Source organism: Octodon degus, unplaced genomic scaffold, assembly GCF_000260255.1.
Source record: "Octodon degus isolate 3935 unplaced genomic scaffold, OctDeg1.0 scaffold00120, whole genome shotgun sequence".
NCBI classification, from domain to species: domain Eukaryota; kingdom Metazoa; phylum Chordata; class Mammalia; order Rodentia; family Octodontidae; genus Octodon; species Octodon degus.
The window spans coordinates 1637837-1661307 of record NW_004524696.1 but is presented as its reverse complement, the minus strand read 5'-3'; the positions used below and the strand labels follow the sequence as shown (position 1 = coordinate 1661307).

The 23471-nt window shown below is 42.0% G+C and overlaps 1 protein-coding gene across 2 annotated transcripts in view; it reads left to right on the top strand.

Moving 5' to 3' along the window:
• Window positions 1-23471, top strand: part of LOC101593116 (cytochrome b5) — a 35089-nt gene that overhangs the window by 5416 nt on the left and 6202 nt on the right. For both annotated transcript variants that reach the window (XM_004640183.2, XM_023700044.1), the window contains exons 2-3: window positions 19363-19491; window positions 20528-20557. In XM_004640183.2, coding sequence (XP_004640240.1) covers window positions 19363-19491; window positions 20528-20557 — 159 coding nt within the window. The remainder of the gene's footprint in view (window positions 1-19362; window positions 19492-20527; window positions 20558-23471) is intronic.

Sequence of the window (23471 nt, the reverse complement as noted above, 5' to 3'; positions counted from 1 at the left end):
CTTTCAGTGCCCCCCCCCCCTTGGGGCCAGCACAGCTGGGGATTGAACCCAGGCTACTGCGTCTGCCTAAGCAGGTGCTTTAATCTGCTGAACTATTTGGCTGTCCCATTGTTTGTTTTTCTGAGAACAGGGTCTTGCTGTACTGCTCAGGTTGGCCTTGAACTCACTTTGTGGCTCAGAGTGGAGCAATCCTCCTGCCTGAGCTTCCCAAGTACTGGGATTATAGGTGTGCACCACTATGCCTGGTGCTACATGTGCTTTTGATTATGTTTGTTCACATAACTTAGAAAATATGAAATCCATAGGAAGAAATGTAAAGGATCAGTGGTAGCCTCAAAAGGCCACCTTACAGGTTTCTGCTTTTTATTTTTGGTAACCTGTTGATACTTTTGTGAACACGTTCCTAGAGGCGATGTTGTTTTGAAATAAGAGAAAGCAGCACCAAAAAAACCCTGTTACGTTTTGATTTTTGTTTATGTTTAAAGTAGATGAAATTATAAACAAAGAAAAGAGTTTATTGTCCATCATTTATTCTAGAAGTTTTCCAAAGCTATGGAAGGCAACCAGTAAGTTTCTGCTTTGTTTAACGGAGTGTGAGCAACCCTGATCCTGTCCAACACTTCGAATACAATGTTGGATTGGCCTCAGAAAAACTAGCTCTGGTCTAAGTGGTAGACAGGTAATGAGGCAGGTATTGTCTTTTTTTTTTTTTTTTTTTTTTTTTTGTACTAAAATTAAACTCAGGAACCAGGCAGGCACTGTACCGCTGGGCTACATCCCCAGCCTTGAGGCAGGTATTCTCACTTCCTTCACTATAGTGACTTTTCTGTTACTCTTATCTACCTCAGCTCTGTGAACACAGGGAGAAGTGATATGTATGAAAACACTGGGAAAGTATGTTAAAAAAAAAGCACTCACATGACTATACATATTTTGATTAATACGTTTTCTCAGGGCTGAGGATGTAGCTCAGTGGTAGAGCATGATACTTGTTTAGCGTGTGCAAGTTCTTGGATTCAATCCCCAGCACTAGAGAAAACCTTTTTTGTTGTTGTTGTTTTTATTTTTTATTTTTTCATTAATTTTTGTGATAGATCCATGTACCTTTGAAGTTATGCTGTTCACCTTTAGTAAAAGAAACAAGTCAAAATACAAATATTTACCTCAAATTTAGTTTTCCAGGAATGTACCCTATGCATAATTAGAAATCATTTTCTTTCTGGAGCTTTAAAATACATTTAACTTTGTTGCTTTATGGGGGAAAAGAATACATGACCATTGTAAGGAACTGCATGCTATGGAAAAGTGCAAAGAAAAAGTCCAAGCTGTCTCAGACTCCACTCCCTACAGACAGGCACATGTACCAACTGGTGCATGTTCTCCAGAGACCTCTGTATACAGACGTGTTTGCTCACGGATGGTTTATGTAAATGGAAAGAGTCCCACCATGCTGTTCGTAACCTGCTTTTCTCACTGAGTTCTGCATTGAGACTATTATTTTATTTCAGTGATCGTATATCTCTTGGTCATGTTTTTCCTGGCTGCCTCGTGGGGTAGCTGGATCATAGCAGGTGTGATCGCTCCTCCCTTCCATATTGCGTTGGTTAGTTTTCAACCTGTGACTACCTCTGTATGGCAAGTCTTTGTAAGTGGGACTCTTGGGTGGAAGGATGTATACTTAATATAATATACATGTTGCCAACATGCCCTGGAATATTGTGGTCCTAGTAATCAGACAGAAAGACTCACTCACGGAGTTTCTTTCCCTGCATCTTCAATCTCTTAGTAACTGAGAAACTTGCTTGTTATATTGCTTATCTACCTCTGCTCTTAAATTGTTTGGGTATGTGTTTTAGAAAGTAAATGCATAGAAAATTTAGCACCCTTACTATATATGTTCTCTTGAAAGTACAGTTGCAGAGGACTTTGTCTATCCTGTGAAAAGCATTAACCATCCTGGTTGTAAAGTTGAGTCTTGTCATGTTTGTTATATATCAAGCTGTGTTAATGATTACAGGAATTTGAGGGAGGATTATTTGAAATGAAGGCTTTAGTCCTTTAGGGTGTGTCTTGGTTACTTTTCTCTCCTTGCTGATACAAAATACCCAACACTCAGATTAAAGGAGAAAAGGTTTATTTAGCTCACGCTTTGTGGAAATGGAATAACCTGGGCATCCCTATGTGAAAGCCTTGGGGTATCTGTTCCAATTTGCTTCTTCCAATGCCTGCTGTTGGGCAGAATTGTTCATCAAGCGTTGTGCAGTTGTGTCCACCATTGGCCAGGACGCAGAATTGATCCAGCCTACATTCTCCTCTCTTCATCTTCATCACAAAATGTTAAGTTAAATGCTATTCAGTGGTTTCTCCCTCCCCTCATAGAATTCTCAGTGAGCTAATAGTAACAGTGTGTCAGTGAGCATTGGCTCTACCTTTCTTAACACATGATGTAGCAGGTAGTGGATAAGTGCTTTTTTATGCATGAAACCTTCTTTGTATTTTTAATCTTCAGAGCAAACTCAGTCTGTGGCTTAGGAAAGTTGTTCAAATCTTCTAGCCAGGAATGAATACAGCCCCAGTTCTTCATGGCCAACTCTGCCAGCAAAGCTCAAGTCCTAAAGCGCTTTGAAAACAGCCAGCACAGTTTTAAAAGAAAGAAGCCATCCCCTTGACACAGAACTGCCCTTACCTGCTCTGAGGTTTTTGCCTCATGTTGGGAATTCTCTGTAGGAGCCAAGGAAGAAACGAAGGGAAGTAGTGATAGTGCAGAACAAAACTGTTGGAAGGTGAAAGGGAGAAATGTCTCTGTTGTCAGTTTACTGTGTTACCCTTGAGAAGATGAGGGAAGCCTCCCTCCCTGCTTCTCATGGGGGTTTTTGAGAGTCTTGTTCAGTTTTTTTCCAGGCACAGAAGACCTTGTCCACTGGGTCTGACACCCGGCCGCAAAGCAAGTGCTTCACAGATAATCCTTCAGCATCTGAAGGGCTTAGGAGGAGGTTGGTCCCATGTAATCAGGCATGGGTGAGGAGGTTAAGGTTGTTTTGAGCAATATCTCTTAAGTAACTGGCCTGGGACGGCTTATTCTACCAGGAAATCTGATGAAGTCACTGCTCTGATGACTCTGTGAGTGGGTCCAGCTGCGTGTTCCTGTCTTCCGCTCCCATCCCTCTCCATATTCCACTGCTGTTGCTCTGTCACACCATCATGCAGGGTCACAACTTTCTCTCTCTGGTCTTGATGCCCTGGTGTCTCCAGCTCGTCTCACAGTGGCTCTGTGGAGGAAGCCCCCAGTATTTCACTGGTTCCCTCCAGTGGGTGGTGGCCTTTATTAGCTCTCACTTTAAGTCATAGATGCTGTCATTAATGTACTTTCTAGAAAAAAAAAAAAAAAAAGCAAAACTTCATCTTGTGAAAGAGGTTATTTCTCTGCTTAATTCCTTTCAGTGGTTTCCTGGGTTTCCTGTTACATGTAGAATAAAATCTGATCTCTTTGCCCTGGTTAGAAAAGCACTGGGTGATTAGGGCCTGCCTGCCTTCCCCAGCTCATCTAGCAGTGCGTCCTGTTCGCCTACCTCACCCTTTCCTTTGCTCAGAGTTTCTCTCTGCCTCAGAACCTTTATCCTGTTCTCCTTTCAGACTGTGTGTGAACTCAGCAAAATATTCCAAAATAGTCCAGTAGTCCATAAGTCCCAAGTACATTGGGTCTTCCGCTTCACTGGCAATGTTGGAATTTGTTGACCCGAGTCCTAGACAGTGTTGCCTTGGTCACTGCTCTCCATGGCAGAGCTCTGCGTCCCAGCTCTAGAAGGGTAACTTTCGGCCCTGTCTTTTTCTTTTACATCTCGACTAGCCTTTATGTCAACCGGGATCTGCTGCTCTTTCCTTGTCTGTGCTTGTTGTCTCTGTGTCAGATAGCAGGCCTCTCACTGGCCTCTCATTGCTGTCTGCCCAGCCACATAGCAAGTGCTTCGCAGATAATCCTTCAGTGGAGGACTGCAGGCCAGTGGAGGAACACAGGTGCCACCTTATTTTTTACTCCTCTTTTATCCCTAGCCCCCTTCACACAAATGACAGACACTAGTTGCATTGGACATTTGCAGAAATTTTACAGGATTTGTCATTTAGCACTAGTAAGATTTTTTATGGAATTCTGGGTTGTGATGTCATCTCAGAGCAAGGAACGCAGGACTGCTGTGAAGCAAGTCTACTGCGCACTTAGAGCAGTTGGAGAGAGGAGCACTTCCATGTGCATTTTCTTGGCTCTTCCTGCCAAAGCCAGTGTCCCTGTGTGTGTGTTAGGTCCTGTTTCCTCTTTGTCAGCCAGAGACATTTCAGTCCTCTGCATAAACAAGTCCCTTTGCTCACCTCTTAGCGCACTGGGTCCATTCTCATTGGTATTCATGCATGCTATTTTTTTCTTCTGTCCTAAAACACACATTACAACTCAGGGACTCAAATTCCCTATTATTTCATCATATTTTTCTCCTTTGTGCAGTGAAACGTCTGAAAGGGCTGTTAGGTCTCCTGTCCCCAAATCCTGTTCTTTATACTCTCCAGTTCATCTGTGTTCTCTTTTATTTAGTATTTAGGACAGAATGTACAAGGTCTCACAGTGTAGATTGGACGGGTAGTGATCCTCCTGTTTACAGCCTCCCAAGTGCTGGAATTACAGGCGTGTGCCACCTGGCTCAGTGTCAGTTGCAGTCTCAGCACACCCTGGGGGTGGGGCCGGGGCCGGCACACAGGCTAGGGGATCGAACTCCTAGCTCCTATGTCTGCCTGAGCAGGCTCTTTAATCCACTGAGCTGTTTCGCCAGCCCTGTGTTCTTTTTTAAACCCTTCCAGTATATCCAAGCTGCTCTTGCCAAAATCTCCTGTGATACCACTTGTTATTTCTCAGTTCTCTTGATTTATCAGCAGGACATGATGTAGACAGTCCCCTCTTGGAAATGCTCCTTCTCTTTGGGCTCTTGGCTGCCGTCCCGTTCTGGTAGACTTGTACCTCACTGATCATGTTTTCTGTTTCCTTTTTTCCTTCTCTTATTTCTGACCTCAGTGTTAAAACCCCAGTGTGAAAGGTTTTTTTCTCCTGCCTCACCCAGTGTCATGGCTTTACCTGTCCTGTTGACTGTACTGGGTATTGGATTTTGGCATCCCAGTCTACGTCACATCTCCACTTAGGCGTCTGGCTATTAGTCCTCTCACACCTATACTGAAATCTGAGTATCTGATTTTGTTTATTCCAGAATTTGCTCTTTCTTCATCTTCCCCCTCCTCAATCAGTGGCTATTCCTTACAACTTGTTGCTTAGGCCGAGACTCTGGGATCATACTTGATTGATTCTCTTCTTTCTCACCCACACCATTGTCCAATTACCCAGAATCTTTGGTTGTCTTAATTTTTGTAAGATAGTAAGAACTGACCAGTTTTTACTACTTGTGCTGTTGTCACCATAGTCTAAGCCACCATGTCCTTTGCCCAATCTCCCTTGCCCCAGATAGTGTATTCTTACCAAAATGCAGTGATACTTAAGAGGGAAGCCACTGTTTCAAATACTATGTGACTTAAAAACTTAAGCTGTGGGGCATGGTGGCCCCTATCTGTAATCCCAGCACTGGGGGACTGAGGCAGAAAGATCATTGCAAATTCCAGGCCAGCCTTGGCTACATAGTGACTTCAAAGCTAGCAAGACTGTCTCAGAAACACAAACCAGGGGAGATAGTTAGGGCCTGAGTTCAACTCCCGGTTCCGCAAAAAAAAAAAAGAAAGAAAGAAAGAAAACAAAACAACACACACACACACACACACACACACACACACACCCAAGTCAAAGCAACTTAGGCTCTAACTATAGTAGTCAGAAATGTGTGGTGCTTGTACAGATACATATGCAGATCAGTGAAACGGAAAAGAGAATCCAGAAATAGTCTCACACAGATATTTCTATTTTTGACAAAGATATAAAAGAGTTTTATGGAGGAATGATGGCTTTTTTCAACAAAGAGTTGTGCAACAATTTTGGCATTGGTGGCCAAAAAAATACAAACCTGACCTAAAACATATCTTATATAAAAACAAACTCAAAATGGGCCACAGATCTAAATATGAAACTTTTTTGAAGAGACTAGAATTAGGCAAAGCATTCTTTGGACTATGATCTATTTTTAAGTCCTTTGCAATGGAAAGTTATTCCCTGAAGTATCTGCACATTTATAGTGGTGCGGGTGGAGTTTCTGCTTGATCGGGTTGGGCTCAGCCTTGGGGGTTAGGGAGTACACTTGTAGGAGAACTGTGAAAGTGAGGCCTTGAGTCTATGTCTGCTTGCTGGCCCCTTCTGCTCCAGCCCTCATCCTGCTCTGTGTTCTGGCCACCAAGAACAGAGAACTTTGCTCCAGAAAACCCTCCTATCACAGTGTCTGTATCTTGGAGCTAGCTGATCATAGACTGAAGCCGTGAGCAAATTAAACTTCTCTCCCTGCCTTTCTGAGCTCCATTGTTTTCTCTCTCTCTCTCTCTCTCTCTCTCTCTCTCTCTCTCTCTCTCTCTCTCTCTGTGTATGTGTGTTTTGCTGGGTCTCAAAGTCTAGGCCTTGTGCATGCTGGACAAGTGTTCTACCATTCAACAAAATCCCCTGCTATTTTTTTTTTTTAATTTGCACATATCACCTTTAACATACCATGCAGTTTACTTTTACTGTGCTAGTGCTTCTCTGTCTCCTATTATATGTTTTATGCAGAAACTTCTGTTTTATTCATTGATATATGCACTTCCTATAACAGTATTACATAAAAGGACTCAATGGGTGCATAATGATTGAATATTTAAACATTTATGTTAAAATATTAGAAAATTGATACAGAAGGGCTTTTGGATCAGAATGAGTGATTTCCTGGCAGCTTATTTAATTTTTTCTTTTGTGCTATATACAGGTTTCTAGCCAATTTATTATTCTTAACACTGGATATAACAGTAAAATAAGGCTTAATTATTTGGTATTGTAGGAAAACAAGGCAGGAGGCATGTCAGTATCCATCCTTGTTTCCTTCTGGTTTTGGTATCAAGGGAGCTGGTTCTCTTTTCTTGTCACTTCACCTTCCTGACTCAGGGTAGATCCTGTGTAGAGCAGCGTCTCCTCTGAGGTTATAAATTCTCTACCTTTGGGCCCCAGTTTCGGTGGTCTTGCTTATTCATCGGGTTGGAACACGAAGTGAAAGTGCACTGTGCCAGCTCCCTGCCTGGTATGGTTTGGTGCATAGAGCTCCCTGCTCCTGTGCTGCAGAAGTAGGCCTGGCCCCAATCTTTCCCTCTCGCCCAGCCTCACAATGTCAGCAGCAGGGACTTAGGAACCCTGAGAAATCAGAGAAGAGTTACGTCTCCCATTAGCTTACTTGCTTTATCTTGCCTTCTGACATAGGTTTAGTAATGGTGGGATTGGAAATATTGATTGAGGTGTACTGCTCAAACACTGAATTGTCTTTGACTCATGCTTCATTTTAGGCCAAACATCATTTTAATTCTAGAAAACAGGAATTTTGTTTCTTTTTTTTCAAGGAGAGAGAATTGACATTGATATTCTGAGTACCTGCCAGCTCAGTAGCATCTGAATACCACTCTACCCTCAATCTTACCTTGAAAATGAACTCATCTAGAAAAGTTGATTATTCTCATGTTTCTGTTAACTCTTGTCCTTTGGTTCTGTGGCTTAGTAGAATCAAGCAGGCTGATTAAATTCATAGAAGTCGCTTGGAGGTAAAGGCAGTTGCTAAGAAGGGGAGTCTTCTGGGGTGTGGCACTGGAATTATCCTTCAACAGTTTATGGAAGCCAAGATGTGCCAGGAGCTGTGTACCTTGCTGTCATCGTCTTCATCTTCGTCTTGCTATGCAGTTTAGGCTGGCCTTGAGTTCACTTTGTAGCCCAGGCTAGTCTCTAACTTGCAACCATCTTTCTGCCTCAGCCTCCTGAGTGCTAAGATTATAAGTGTGTGGCACCACACCCGGCTCTGTATACTTCTTAGTGGCAGCTGGGTGTCGTGGTTCACATCTATTATCCTAGCTACTCTGGAGCCTGAGGCTGGAGGAGTGGGAGGTTGAGGCCAGATTGGTCAACTTAGGGAGATCCTGCCAGAGAGAGACGGACAGTGATTGACATAGAGATGGGGAAAGGGCAGGAGGAAAGAAGGAACAGAGAGAACAGGGAGAAGGAAGGAAGAACAGGTGGTAAGAAAGGAAAGAAGACATATTGGAACAGCTCATATGCCAAAATACCAATTGTAACTTTTAATCTTTTAAGAGGGTCTACTTTTTTTTGTGTGTGTGGTACCAGGGATCGAACTTGGGACCTTGTGCCAGCCAGGCAAGCACTTATGCCACTGAGCTATCTCCCCAGCAAGAGGGTCTACTTTAACATTTTGATAAGTGACATGGGAATTTATTTACACAATATTAGGAAATGATATGTGCTTAATTCTTGTTTCACAGTGCTCTTTCACACCCTTAATACCATAAACTATTAAGCAACACACTTTTATACTTGTGAAATCCGGTTAAACTGACTATCAGAGGCAACCTTAGAGCAGGAAAACAGGCACCAAAGAGCATCTAGAGAGGTTGGAGGAAGGGTTGGTGGCTGTCTGGCAGACTGGGGCACTGGAGATCCAACTGGGTTTAGATGTGTGCTAGCAGATCCCAGGGAAAAGGGTCTTCTCTCAATGCACAGAAGTGTGGAGCCTTTGTCTGGAGTCAAGACAGTCTGTGTTCCTGTTGTTGTCCCACTTCCTTGCTGGCTTTGTCGCCTTCAGTATGTGCAAAATGGCGATGAGGATACTTAACTTGTAGGCTTGTTCTGAGGGTTAAAAGGACGTACATGCATGCTGAGAACACTTCCTAATGCAGTTAGTATTCATTAAATATTACCCAGTTTTTGGAGTTGTTTTGTTTCCTTTTGGTACCAGGAATCAAACTCACAACCTCAAGCTTGCCAGGCAGGTGTTGTGCCACTGAGTTATATCCCTGGCCCTACCCACTCTTGTCATTATTGTCCCTAGTATTTTCCCCAGCTGCCCAGGTGGGAAGGAGAAATTGAAAGCTGGAAGGTAACAGAAAGAATGGACAGTTTGGATGACACAGAGTTAGTGTGGACTGAGAAATGCAAATATGTCAGGCCAGAACTCTAGGGAATCTCTCTTCCTCTCCAGCCACTGCAGGTTAGTTCATAGTAGAGGCAGGGCCCCTCACCAGCCCCACATAAAGTGTTCTTCACTCTTATTGATAGCTGCTTGTGGATTCTCCACATTGAGGCCATTAGACCTTTGGGTTAATGACACTCAGCTATTAGTTGTCAATGTGTCAGTTTCCTTATGGGACTCAGTCTTTGACGGTGGGGCTGTGACTTTTCCATCTTGCTGGCCACAGTGCTTGGTATAGCATCATGCAGATGTTTGAATGAATGGGTCTTGGGAGCCAGGTGGGTAATGCACAGACGGGGCTCACAGGAAGCTCATGCTGGGTCATCAGAGTGGAAGGGGGGGAATGATTGAGATGGTGCTTGTGAGCATTGAGTGAGGAGGAAGCCCCAGGCACTGCAGGGGCCCATGCCTCCACAGAGCCCGTGAGCAGGGGGAAAGCCAGACTACCTTGAGACTGTCACCCTTTGCTGTCTTAGTGAAACACAATCCAGAAAACATTTGATCAGGCTATATCGTTATTCTAAATCTTATATAAGCTGTTTGCCCTTCAGACTCTTGAATTGTTTTCAGTTTGGTTTAACCTTACCTTTTTTATTTGTTTAGGCACTGTTTTTGGACAGTCTGTTCTTTTTTTTTTTTGGCAGTATAAGTATTTGGAATGAAAGATCTTGTTTCAGAGTCATATATGCTGGACTTTGGGTCCCCATAGATTACATGTAGGTAGCAAAGGGTTGGGTTTTTTGTTTTTAATTTTTATTTTTTTTAGGGTTGGGTTTTTTGCTTTCTTTTTATTTAATCTTTTAATTTTTTTTAATCAAATCCACAGAGGGCCAGGCACTCACCTAATGCATACTGAACCTAATGCTTACTGTGATACTGCAGTGTAGTCCGCCTGTTCTTTTGGCTTTCTAATTGGGACAGCCTTGTAACCAGTTGGGGTGCTGTCGTAGAAGTTTGTCTTTTGACTCTTTCTTAATAATTTCCAGAAAAGTAGAGCAAATGAGATAATTTTCTTAGATTTAGAGGATATAACACAAGTTTCACTCCAAAATCCTCACAGAGAAATTTATGAAGAAACTTTAAGATAACTTTTTGTGTTTATACTTACTTTGTTCAAAAATACAAAATAATGCTTAATTTGTAAATTTAAAGAAAGAAGAAGGTTGTTTTAAAAGCTGGAAACTTTCGGCTCTGGCTCTGCTCATGGCTCTGGCCCTGTCTCTTTCCTGTCCGTGTGGCATGGGCATCATTTCTCTGGGTCCCTGTCTTTGTTACTTTTTTTCTCATGGCTGATACAAAATACCCAACACTCAAAAGAGGTGAGGTTTATTTAGCTCACAGTTTTCAGAGGTGTCAGTCTGTAATTGGCTGGCTCCAAGGTAAGGTGGCATGGCAGAGGGGCATCATAGAGGAAAAATAGTCTATGGCAAGGAGCAGGCAGTTAAAGTAGCAAGTGGCAAATGATAAGCAACAACAACAGCAGTGCGCCTTCTATTTCTTATGTTCTATGCAGGCCACCCACCCTTGGGGTCTCAATCCCAGCATCAAATTCTTAATCCCAGCAACACATAGTCTAGATCCAGCCACCTTCCTAAAGTCTGGGGGCATTGCCCTCATTTTAAAGTTCAGGGGCAGCATTCCTATTCCAGGCAGGATTAAGGAGAGGTTGCAGAAAAGAGGCCAGGAGGACATAGCACTCTAAAGGAAGACCTCTGGAACATGCTACACTGCTTGCTTTCCATTAGCCAGGATTTAATCACATGGGATGCCTGGCAGCAAGGGAGGCTGAAACTTTATTTACTGGCTTATCCTCAAAGAAGAATTTAAGTATTGGGGAGGAAGGAGAAACAGACCTGGGAGCAGCAGGCAGCCTTCCCTGAGCTCATTGAGTTGCTCAGTGGAAGGCACCTGTGCTTTTTGGGCAGTGGTACTCTCTGGAAAAATTCAAGAGGGGTTTGGCTAGGGTCCAGAAATTACCTCTGTAGGTTTGGATAGGGACAAGAAATGGTGGAAATAGTTTGAAATGAGTATTACACCAGTGCTGCCTTATAAGAGTGGGTGAGGCACTGTAGCAAGGAAAGACAGTGGTGACTGGTGCCGTGATGCCCATGAGATGCCTCCCTTGTGTCCTTGACAAGGATGCAAGGCTTTCCTGGCACAGAATGGAGACCATCTAATCTTTGAGTTCGAAAGATTATTCCTTGTGTTTCCAGGCCACTAAAATACAGGAATTCTAGGACTTAAGGGCAACCACTAAACAAAAATAATCTGTATTAAGTCTAAGGGACAATCTTATTAAATTATTTATGACAAAAGAACATGGCCACAAATATAATTCCAAATATGTTTATGTTAGTTTTCTGGTTGGAGTCTAGGGAAACTATAAAATAGTCGGAGAAAGAAACAGCAAGAAGAATGAACCTGGTGATTATTTTACATGAGCAAAATGGGGTGTGCTGTCTGTAGGCCCAAAGCTTTGTCTTTGACATTTGGGTTAATCCCCCCATCACTAGTCACTATGCAGTTGTGGTTGGCCTTCGGCTCAGTTTGTAGCCCAGGCTGGTTTCAAACACAAAAGGATCTTCCTGTCTTAGCTTTCCAAGTGCTGGGATTACAGGCATGTGCCACCAAGCCCATCTTAAGTTCTTTTTCTAATGTTTGAATGTAAACCATTGAGTTCCCTGGTGTTAAGCATTCTGTGTGACTTGAGGTTCTTAGAACTTGCTTATCATGTGGCCTTTGAAGGGGGCTGTAAGCGTGCATTAACCCTGATAATCCTGGCTTCTCTACTGAAAGCAATCCCAGGGTCAGGTAGGCTTCTCTCACACTGTTTTTTAGACTAAAGCAAATTATTACCTCTAGGGTTTAATGCAGAGAGGTTGTGTGGACAGGGACCAGGCTAGTTTGTAGGTGAAGTGTGATATGTTGGTTGTGGTTTAAAGGAATTGCTTTTCACAGCCAATAACTCAACAAATGATTGCTTGAAAATACTGCCCAGCAGTGTTAATGGAAGGTGAAATAGGATTCTGGGTTTGTTTCTGATTCTTAGCATTGTCTGTGCTTAATTCATTATGGATGTTCATTGCCTAGAGAGGAATAATTTATCAATTATTATTTATAATAACTTTTTCCTTTTTAAGCTGTTACATTTCTTGGGAAAACAAGGGTATACCTTCAGATTGGTTCAACATGTGACCCTCAGGTTGCCTCCCCTTTTAATGTTGTAACAAATATGAAAATATAAAGGAAAGTTTTGTTTCAGTAACTGCATTATGTATTTTATGTGCAGCTCAAGACAATTCGTGCTCGTTCATTGTGGCCTTGGCAGGCCTGAAGGTTGGTTGATCGCATTCATCCAGGTGCAGTGAATACCGTTAACTGGGATGGGAGGCAGCTCATCCTCCCTATCAGCCATTTGGCATGTTGAGGATTTTTTTGTTGCTCATTCTCCTTATTTATTTATTTAGTCTTTTTGAGACAGGGTCTCACCAGTTCAGGCTGGTCTGGGGCTCAATTTGCAATCCAGGCTGATCTCAAACTAGTGAGGATCCTCCTGTCTCAGCCTCCCAAGTGCTGGGATTATAGGCATGTGCCACCACTATACATTTTGGACCCTCAAGTGATGACTCATTTGACACAGGAAAAACTTGGGTATGACCAGAATTTTAGATTTAATTTACAGCCAGTCTTGAATTATAAACCAAATGCCAGGTGTTTCTGCTTCCAGATGGTCTCAGATACAGATTAAACCCTTAAAGAGTTCTAGAAGGATCATTACAGCAGTTTTTTGTGTGTGGAGTTAAGTGAGAAGTCCTGGGCTATTGTCTCTAAGGACACTGTGTAAGCACTTCAGATTTTAGTGATTATAAAACAAGGACTAAATCTATATAATTCTTAATGTATATGAATTAATATAAATAAGCTAGACTGTATTTTGTAAGCCTTCATTGCGTTCTGCAGGCAAGAACTACTTACCTCTTTATGCCCTTGGCTTGGCAAGGTGGCAAAGCAGGTTCTACTTGATCCTAAAGCCTGCCCCGTAGATGCAGAAGTGTACTCGGTCCTTGGTTGCCTACTCCTTGTGCACTAACCTGTACTGGGAAGAGTCAGCCACCAGAAGCTTTTTTTAAAAAAAAAAACAGTAGTGGAGTCCATGCTGAACTCTTTGTTCTGGGGATATATTGTACATTGTGGGGCAATTGTTAATAAGAAAGTGTACTTGGAAATTGTTAAGAATAGGTCTTAAATATTCTCCCTACAAAAGCATGGATATGCACGCGAGGTAATAGAATGTTAATATAGCTTGAGTGACTCATAACGAGTATCAACATTATATTACATTGTACACTGTAAATTCTGTGATAGGTATTAGTAAATTTTACCTTAATAAAGCTGGGAGGGGATTAAAATTTAAAAAGACAAGTTGGGAGTCAGGGGGCTGCACTGTGATGTGGCGCTGGAGAGCCCTGTGGCATGGACTGGGAGCCAAGCAGCGCCTCCTCACCAGCACCTGGAAGAACTGGTACCGGCCTGCCTTCTTGCACAGGTGCTGCATGTTAAGGACGTGTTGTGCTGTTCGTGGTGGTCAGAATAGTGGGGTTGCATTGAAGGCAGGGTCTTGTGCATTAATTCTTACTCCAAATGAATTGTGTGTTTCAGGAGCAAGTCGCATTGATTTCCCACAGACCTTCTTGTGCCCCATACAGTGCCTTGCACATGCTTGGAGTAGACTGTGAAATACTGTGATTAAATGAGTTAAGCAGCAGTTAAATAGGAAATGCGATGATTAGAATGGTAACTACTGTTAGTCTAGGGAAGAGAGTTGTATGAACTGCTTGGAATGAGATGAAGTTCCCATCAGTTACTGAAGTGGTGTATGGAATAGTTCTAAAACCGATGTGAGCAGAGCTGTTCTTCTTAATCCAACAAATACTTCTAGGCATTGAACTAGCTAAGAGTGGGAGGAACAGAGTTGAACAAGGTAGACAAAATCTATCCCCATAATATTACGAATAAATTGATATGAAATATAACTTCATTCAAGAATTGTTGCTAAAGTAATTAAACAGGAAGGGGACTAGCCAGTGGTACAGAATTCTGGGACAGACCACTTTAAATGGGGACACCTGGGAAGGGCATTATCTCAGTCACTCTTCTCTCATTGCTGGGACAAATCCCAACACCCAAAATGAAGGAAGGAAAGGTTTATTTAGCTCACACTTACCAGAAATCTCAGTCCATGCTCAGCTGGGTCCAAGGCAGAGCTGCACATGGCAGCGAGCAACCTTTCCTAGTGTGGGTGAAGAGAAGAGAGCAAAATGGAGGAGTAGTGGCTCTCAAGCAACTAGCTTGTCTTCCTTCCTCACATTGTAATGCAAATTACCTGCCCCAGGACGGATGCACCACTCACACCTGTAATCCCAGTGGATCCTGAGTTAGTCACAAGCTCTAGAAGTCTGCCCCGTGAATGCTTGAGGCTTTGGGGGTACAAATACACACAAACCATAATAGGCGTGAAAGACACCCTTGCAGCAGGGTGTGAGATGACATCTCGTGAAGACCTCAAAGCTGAGCATCCAAAGCGGAAGACAAACCCCAGACTGAAGGGTTCATCTTTCTGGCTGGTGGGTTGTTTGTTTTTTCTTTAGTTCTGGCTGGCAATGAATTCCCTGTGTAGCCAGGGCTGGCTTTGAACTGATGGCTGTTGTCCCTGCCTCAGGTTCCCAAGTGCTGGGATTACAATTTTACACCACCATGCCTGCTCCGGGCTGAAGGGTTCTGATAGAGAAAACAAGTTTGGTGAGTTTGAGGCCTGCCTGAAGTCTGGAGCACAGCATTGTGGGAAATGGCAAAGACTGGGTGGAAATGGCAAAGACTGGATGGGACCCTATCCTCCTTAGTGTATCACCCAAATGAATATTTATTTCATCTTTTACTTTATGTTACTTTTTCCTCTGTGCATCTCCATGATTCCATTTATAGTAGACTACATGAACATACTTCTTTCTGATATTACAATGATCATCTTCTAAAATATCCTGGTAGCTGGTGTACAGGAAACTGACTGTAAGAAGGAAGTCTGGGACCAGTTGGACAATTAGCATAATTTATGAATGAAATGTGTGTTGGTTTCTGGGTGGTAGTGGGGGAAGAGGTACAAGTGGTTAGATTGTAACTGTAACAAATACTTCAGAAGTGTGGACTGAGAATGAAAAGACTGGGAAAAGGTATGTGGGGGTGGGGAATGAAAACTTGGGTTTGGGTCTTTTGAAGTGTGTATCAGTCTACATGACAGCTGTTAAGTAGATATGCTTGTGGGAGGAGTCTGCAGCTGGGAGATCAGAGAGGTTGTTACTCACTGCATTCGTTAAAAAGTGCAGACATTAGATAAGATCACCCAGGAAAGTAACTACAGATAGTGAAGGGAACATCATCAAGGACAGAGCCCTGGGATGCCCCTGGGTTTGCACACAGGGAACACTGGACAGGTGCAGTGCCCTGGAAACTTGAAGGGAAATGAGGATAGCCTGTTCTGGAACTTGAGTGAAGAATCCACTTCAAGGAGCAGAGATCCATTGTGGAATGCTTTGCTGAGAATTTATGCCATAGCAGCATAAAGTTGAAATTTCAGGAGCCTATAGCCAACAGTAACTTTCCAACATAATACAGTGACATATAGATTGAGTATTCCTTATTTGAAATGCTTGTGACCAGGGGTGTTTTGAATTTCAGATTTTGGAATACAGGCAGATACATAGTAGTATCTCAGGAATAGAACCTGTTATGGTTTATAGCAAAAATCTCCCCCCAAAGACTGACAGATGGGATTTGGGCAGGGGATTGACCATGGGGTCTCTACAGCTGACTTTGTTAGGAGGTGTGGAGCCTGGTTAGTGAGTTGGGTCACTGGGGCTTATTTCCCTCCTGGCTCCTTCTCTTCCTGCTTCCTGGCTGTCATGAAATGAGCAGTCTTCCTCTGCCAGCCTTTCCCTTGTGTGTTCCAGCGTTGGCTGAAAGGTGAGCCAAAATAAACCTCTTCTGCTTTAAGTTGTGGGTCCTAGGTATTTTGTCTTAGTGATGGGAAGAGTGACTAAGACAAGTTTAAATACAAAGCATATGCACCTTGTCCATAAATAGGCTCATGTTAATTTTATATGATATTTTAGTGTATCTGTGTTTTGACTGCAAGCGAACACGTGAAGTCAAGCGTGGAATTTTTCATCCATGGCCCAGTGTTGGCGCTCATAAGGCTTTAGATTTTGAAACATTTTGGGTTTCAGATTTTTGGACTGATAATTCTCATTCTGTATCATGTTTACCTAAAATGTCTTTAGTATTGGATTGGAGTGTTGCAGTGAATGCCTTGGAAATTAGACTGTGCCATCCTGTAGTCTTTTTCAAACATGGTTTCTGATTATTTTCCTTTAGCCAGTAAAATTATAGCTGTAAAAAGTGAAAGAGCGTTCTGATTATTTCATTGGTATTCCCGGCTTTGTACTTAGGAGTTCTCTTATGATGTCAGAATAACAGAAGTTTGAGATTTTTACAAAAGCATATTGAAGGAATTATAGACTCATAAAATATGTGGACTCTAAGGCATCCGAGATATTCCAGTAGCCAGCTAGTACCTCAGACTCAGTCTGTCCAGTGCTTACATACTTGGTTCTCAATGGTAGGCCCCGGCAGCCACTCAGTTGCACAAGCCAGACATTTGAATCATCCTGTTCCTCCTCTCTGTCCTGTGTCTTCACTGTCAGAAGTCTGTCAGTCACTTTTTCACACATATTCACGCCCTTTTATTCCCATATAAGTTGCTGAAATGGCCTCAGAGAATAGTTTTCCCTTGATCCTAATTTGCCTTGTGTGTCTACTTTAGAGACTAAGTTGTATCTTAAAAATTTGATCGAATGTTATCGCTTTCCCTACTTTGATCCTTTCCCATGACTTCCTAGTGTCTACAGAACCAAGATCAGAATCCTTGAAGAGATCTGGAAACTCCATGTGACCTAATCTGTCCCACCCCTCTCCATCTCTCTTTCTCCTTCCCCTTTCTGAACTTGAGGACACCCTGTACTGCAGGACCTTCTGTGTACCTGCTCTGCAATGACTCCAGCTCTGCCTACATCTCTGTTCCTTAGTTTTGGTGATGTTCCTTTGTTACCTTTATTTATTATTGAAATATTTTTTTTTTTTTTTCTGTCATTTTGAGACAGGGTCTTGCTGTGTAGCCCAGTTTGGCCTTGAACTCCCAGAGATCTTCCTGTCTCAGGCTCTCAAGTGCTGGGAATACAGGTGTGGGTCACCACACCCAGTCTCAATCACCAACTCAGTGTGCCCTGGGGGTGGGGCTGGGGCAGGGGCAGGCACTGCAACTGGTGATTGAACCCAGGTCCCTGTGTCTGCCTAAGCAGGTGCTTTAATTTGCTGAGCTATTCCAAGGCTTTCTTTTCTTTTCATTCTTTCTTTTTTGGGGGGGCTACCAGGGATTGAACTCAGGACCTTGCACTTTCCAGGCAGGCACTTATTCTGCTGAGCTATATCCCTGGCCTTCCGAGGTTTTCTTTGTCACTTCAGTGTACTAAAAATTAAGGAAAGACATTTCCTTTTAATCTTATTAAGACTGTAGTATTTTCTAAAGAGTAGGGAGGAAGTGTGACAACACAAATTGCCCAGTTTCAAATCATCATGATTCAGACTTGATAGGTATGACAGTGTCTCCCACCCACCATTTCCCTCTCTTCCTCCTCCTCGTTTTTCTTTTTCACCCCATCATAAATGTATTTTGAGGTAAACTTAGGTATTATGAAATGAAAAACTAGCCCTTTAAGTTTTATTGTTTTGTCAAAACAAGTTACTGTGTTTTAAAATATTAATTTTGAGTCTTTGTTTTTCTCACTGGTTGTTAAAAAAAAGATCTTTAAGTTAAAAGTATTTTTAAATTACTTATTTTATTTAATACTATTTTTGAAGTAGTTTTTATCTACAGATAAAATATCTATAGATTAAAATAGGACTAAGATACAGGATTTAAAATGGAAAAATTATCTGCCTTTCAATAATGTGAGGTACTTTGTCTTTCATTGTTGGGCACAGTTAAGAAGTAAGTAGGGTCAGCTGTACAAGGGAGGCTGGCTTGGTTCTATTCTCCACCTCTTATAGGTGATTTGCTCTTGGTTAGGGTAAATTTGATCTAAGCTAATCCTTAAGCTCAATTTAAGAAAGGTGCCCCTTTATATGACTTCGTGACTCACTATTTTAGTTGTCCTTGTCTGACAGTGCCTTCTCTTGCTGAGAATCTAGATTTGCTCACATGTGTCTAGTGATGGAGCCCCTTACCAAGCATCTTAAAAGGAAAAAAACATTCCCTCCCTGCCTCATGAGTATCCTTTGTTTTACCAGTAAAAGCAGATAAAATGCTGGTGGTATACAAACGACTCTGACTCCTGGAGGGAAAGGACAGTAGAGGGATCACAGATGATCAAGTTGTGTTATGTGCACGCACCGGTTCTAAAAATGAGCATAGCTGTTCTTTATCACTAACTTGCACATACTAAAGGTCACTTACTAGAGGTCGGAGGCTCTTCCAGCTGTTTCCTTCTGTAGAAATTGCCTCTTTCCTTGCTGCTGCTGTTCCTGATGAGTAATATATCCTAATACAGTTACTTGCTTTTCTTATTTTCCTACTAGAAAATGAATTGTGCCCCGGCAGGGCTTTGCCTGCTTGTCCACACCCTGTACTAGGCACACGGTGTACCTCCTTAAGGGAAGTGACACGCTTGTCTCCGTTTTGCAAATGGTTCTCTCAGGCAGTGGCCATTCCGAATCCACACTTAGCCTGAGAAAGTTGCAAGTAGAAAGTCCTAGGTGGAGGACTGAAGACACAGATTGGGTACAGATGAAGGGAACAGTTTCGACAGCTGTATGGACAAGCAAAGCAGACATTACCAAAACATTCATGACACCTGCATAGAGCTTTTGCTGCCATGTGAGTTACCCAAGGGCCTGTTGCATTTTAATGAGGAAAACTGGGTGCAAAAGAGTGTGTTTAATGCAAATAGTGGACAGCAGCATAGCCCATTCTCATCACTGCCTTCTGCAGTAAGTGATAAGCTTGTCATCTCTTTAAACTAATTTTCCTGAAAAAAAAAATACTAAGTTTTATCCTATCTCCTTTCAACAGCATCCTGGCGGGGAGGAAGTCTTAAGAGAACAAGCTGGGGGTGACGCTACAGAGAATTTTGAAGATGTTGGTCATTCTACCGATGCTAGAGAACTGTCTAAAACTTACATCATTGGTGAGGTCCATCCTGTAAGTATTTTTTTCTGGAATTCTGTTCTCTGTGAGACTATGGGCCTTACCCAAGTGAAGATTTGTTATCTACACAAAAGTTAAAAGGAATACGCCAAAAGCAACTCCTGATATGAGAACACCATTTTTTTTGTCATAGTAAGTTAGCCTGACTTTGTGTTGCATTTCATTGGCTGCATTTTTTGCTGGCCCTGAGTCATAATGCTTGTACTGGGTGGACGGCACTTCTCAGGCTTTGGTGAAAGTTCTTGAAGCAACACATTTTAAAATATACACATAAAAAGTTGGATGTAAATGATGCTTTTAAAAAAATGATGCTTCTTACTGACAGTAAATGAAAGAAAGGTTAAATTGGGCGTTTTGTAGAAAGCCTAGAAGTAAGAAATACTTCTAGGTGTATCTTGAAGGAGTATGTCTCACCTGTCTGGAAAGTTTATTTCCCATATGTGTTCATTGTCACACTTCCAGAAGTACAGTAGCTTCATGGTTATCAGCAAGATCCATCCCGTCCTTGTTTTCCCCATCCAGTGTGTGTGCGCATGGGGAGAGTGGGGTTCAGGCCATGACTGGCAGTTGTGCTTCACCCTCCTGCTGGTTTACCTGTGGTTGGCCTGTAGACACCTTGGGTGCTTATTGTCCTCAGCCTGAGATTTAAATAGTTTATGAGGAATTGCAAGGACTTCCTGAGAATGCCACAAGAATAAGAGATAGCATCTCAAAGGGAGTTTAATAGGTGAGAAGGGAGGAATCAGTTCTTCAGCTGCTCCTCTAATTAAAGATCACAGTTCCAGTCTAATAAATGTCTCCACACATCGACAAGTAGGACTGTCACAAATACCATTTTCAACTTCAGAACTCTACATAGAAAATACCTCTTACCACTAAATAATCTGTCGCCTGCTATGAACCATCAGACTTTGTGTTAGATTCCAAACCCAAAATGCTAATTATTAAATAGTAATTTTAAAATCTCAAAATAATGAAGTTGTAAATGTTTCATTATCATACAGTGTTTCTTTCTTTTTTTTTTTTGCAGGATGACAGATCAAAGTTAGTCAAGCCTTCGGTAAGTGTGTGACCATCTGTCAGTGGATGGGGTTATCTTTGTTGTGTTAATACCTATCAAACTCAGGGCAAAGGTCTTTTACTTACCTGACTAAGGCTTGCAGAGTTCTTTGTAGACGAGATGAATAATTAACCTGCTGCCTCAGGAAAGTTTCATTTGAAAGGACTTGTTGGTGTGTTTTATGCGGAGAGCTTGGATGTTCACCTATCACTTCAATTCTTAATACTTAAATTATTTCATCATAATTATCAGTAAATACCTTTTGATATCTGGGAGTGTGGCTTAGTGGTGGAATACTTCCCTAGCACACAAAAAGCCCAGTACAACAAAAAGAGCAAAAAATGTTAACCCTTTGAAAAGCTGCTTTTTACAAGTAGTACTGATCTTCTAGCGTGAAAGCTCTGATGAGCTGTGTTTTCACTGCTTAAAACTTGATTGAATTGAAGCCTGTTGCCTGAATATCGGTGGGCACTGTCCATGTTTCTCTCTTACAACATCTCTGGGCAGAGCAGATGTTCCTTAAGCTGCACTAGTTTTACACTTGTTCACTAGCTTTTCCTTCAGAGCTGACTGTCCTTGTTTATGTTTGAAGATAAATTCAGAGTGCAAATTGATGAGCATAGCCCAAGTATCTAAAAAGTACAAGTAGGCAAAATTTTTCACAGTCAGTAGCTAAAGAACAAAGGAAATTGTTGCTTCGAACAAATGACAGAAAGAAAATCATCATGTTTCTGTTTGGTGTGCGTTGCTGGTTTTACTGGAGAGTAGTAAGAAATGGTGAACTGACTTTGCTCCTGGTGCGGATGAGATGTGGTCTTCCCTCTACAGCACAAAGTGATCCATTCAGTGCTAAAACGGTAAAGGCCATTGTCCCTCAGACAAAACAGTGAAAGTCTTGAGTAGTGCTGTTTACGATAAAGCAGTTTCATCTATAATTTTCCTTTCCCTGTTCAAGAAAAAAAAAAAAAAAAGCATTGCTGCTGTGAGTGCTTCAAGAAGATTAAAAAATAGATTAAGAATTTGAAAGGTATTTGGAGCAATTGCTGTAAGTTCATTAGACTGGGTCACTGGATCACTTTTCAAAAAATTTTTGGACAGTTTAAACTTCGTGATATAGGAAGTTTTTCCTTTATTTTTACCCCTCCCCCCCCCCAGCTACCTGGAAAAATCTAATTTTTTTCCTGAGCTCTTCAGTATGTTAATAATCTTGGTGCAAATCATTCAGCTGCTGGAAAACACAGTTTGGTGGCTCGCAATCATGCACATAACCTTAGTGTAGACAGCACACGGTGAGTCCCCACAGCCACCTTCCATCCCTTGCATTCACTTCTAGACTATGTGTGTTGGGCTCTGTGTGGTACTTGGGCCCTTGCTGTTTGGTCTTTGCTGTGGGTGTGTGCAATCGTTCTATATTTAACATACCTATCACTTCAATTCTTGGATAATTGTGGGACAGTGCAAGTTTACATACTAAATTCTGGGAATCAAAATGTCAATATCAAAGCAAGCATTCCCAGTATGTGGTGACAGAGTGAGCAGTTTCATGTGTTACTTCACTTCTGAACTAGCGTTTGATGTCTGATCGGCTTGCTGGGCGTGGGAGATCTGTCTGGAGTCGGAATCACACTAGCTTTGCAAAGATTTTTGTACTCCTGTGATTTTACAGATGTGTGAACTTTTGAGTGTTTATTGTAAGCTGTATTATAATTAAATAACTGGGGAAGTTTTGCTTTAAGTAAGCAACAGAAATAAGTCTTCATTTTGACTTTAATCAAATTAGAGCAGAGCTGGAGGAAGATGGGATAAGAACCTATTAGTTACTTTAGAGGCCATAAACAGATGAAGTATAAGAAAATGTGTGGCTGCTTTTCTAGGTCTGTCTTCTTTGTGCTTTCTGTTTTAAAGAAGAAAAGAAGATCCTTAGACATTTCGTTTTTTTTTTTTTTCCCCAGAACTGGGGATTGAACTCAGACCCTTGCGCTTTCCAGGGAAGCGCTTATTCTACTGAGCCATCTCCCAGGCCCCAGACATTTCTTTTTAATTTTTTAAAAATCTTTTATTTATTTGGTACAGGGTCTCGCTACACAGCTCAGACTTGTAGTGATTGTCCTTTCTCAGCCTCCCCAGTGCTGGGATTACAGATGTGCACTGCTATGCCTGGGTTTTGGTGACTGGCTTGGCACAGGACTGTCACAGCATGTACCAGAGATCGAACACAGGTTCTTGTACATGCCAGGCAGGCGCTTAGACCACTGAGCTATCTCCCCAGCTCTGACATTTCTTAATTGTGTGTCTATAGCTGTCTCCAGTTTAGAAAATGTATACCATAGCCCAATTTTTTTAATGAAAAAATAAAACTATTTCATCACAAAATAGTAAGAGAATAACGATAGTTAATATACTGTGATACCTTAAAAGTAGTTAGTCAAGGCAGTTTTTTCTTACGAAGAAACAAATGTTAGCACAAAGCTTTCTATTTAGTGAACTCAGAAAAGCTAGTCATATAAATGAAACACATAAGCATGTATATTTAAATTTTGGGGGGCGGTGGTCTACATGGTGTTCAGGGTCTCACTGCTAGATCAAACTCTAGTGATCTGCCTGTTTACAGCTTCCCAAGAGCTGGGATTAGAGGCTCGCGCCACCACACCCAGTCTGAATTGCTGTCTCAGTGTGCCCTGGGGGTGGGGCTAGCACAGCAGGCCCAGGGATTGAATCCCTGGCCTCTGCGCCTGCTTGCAGGCACTTTAATCTGTCTGTGCTATTTGGCTGGCCCTATATTTAAATATTTTTGAAGCAACAGAATAATTAATTTTTGGAATTGTTTGAAGTCCCTATTTTCTATTTATCTACTTTCTAATTTTTTATTTGTGTGTGTATGTGCAGTGGAGATTATATATCATATATATATATC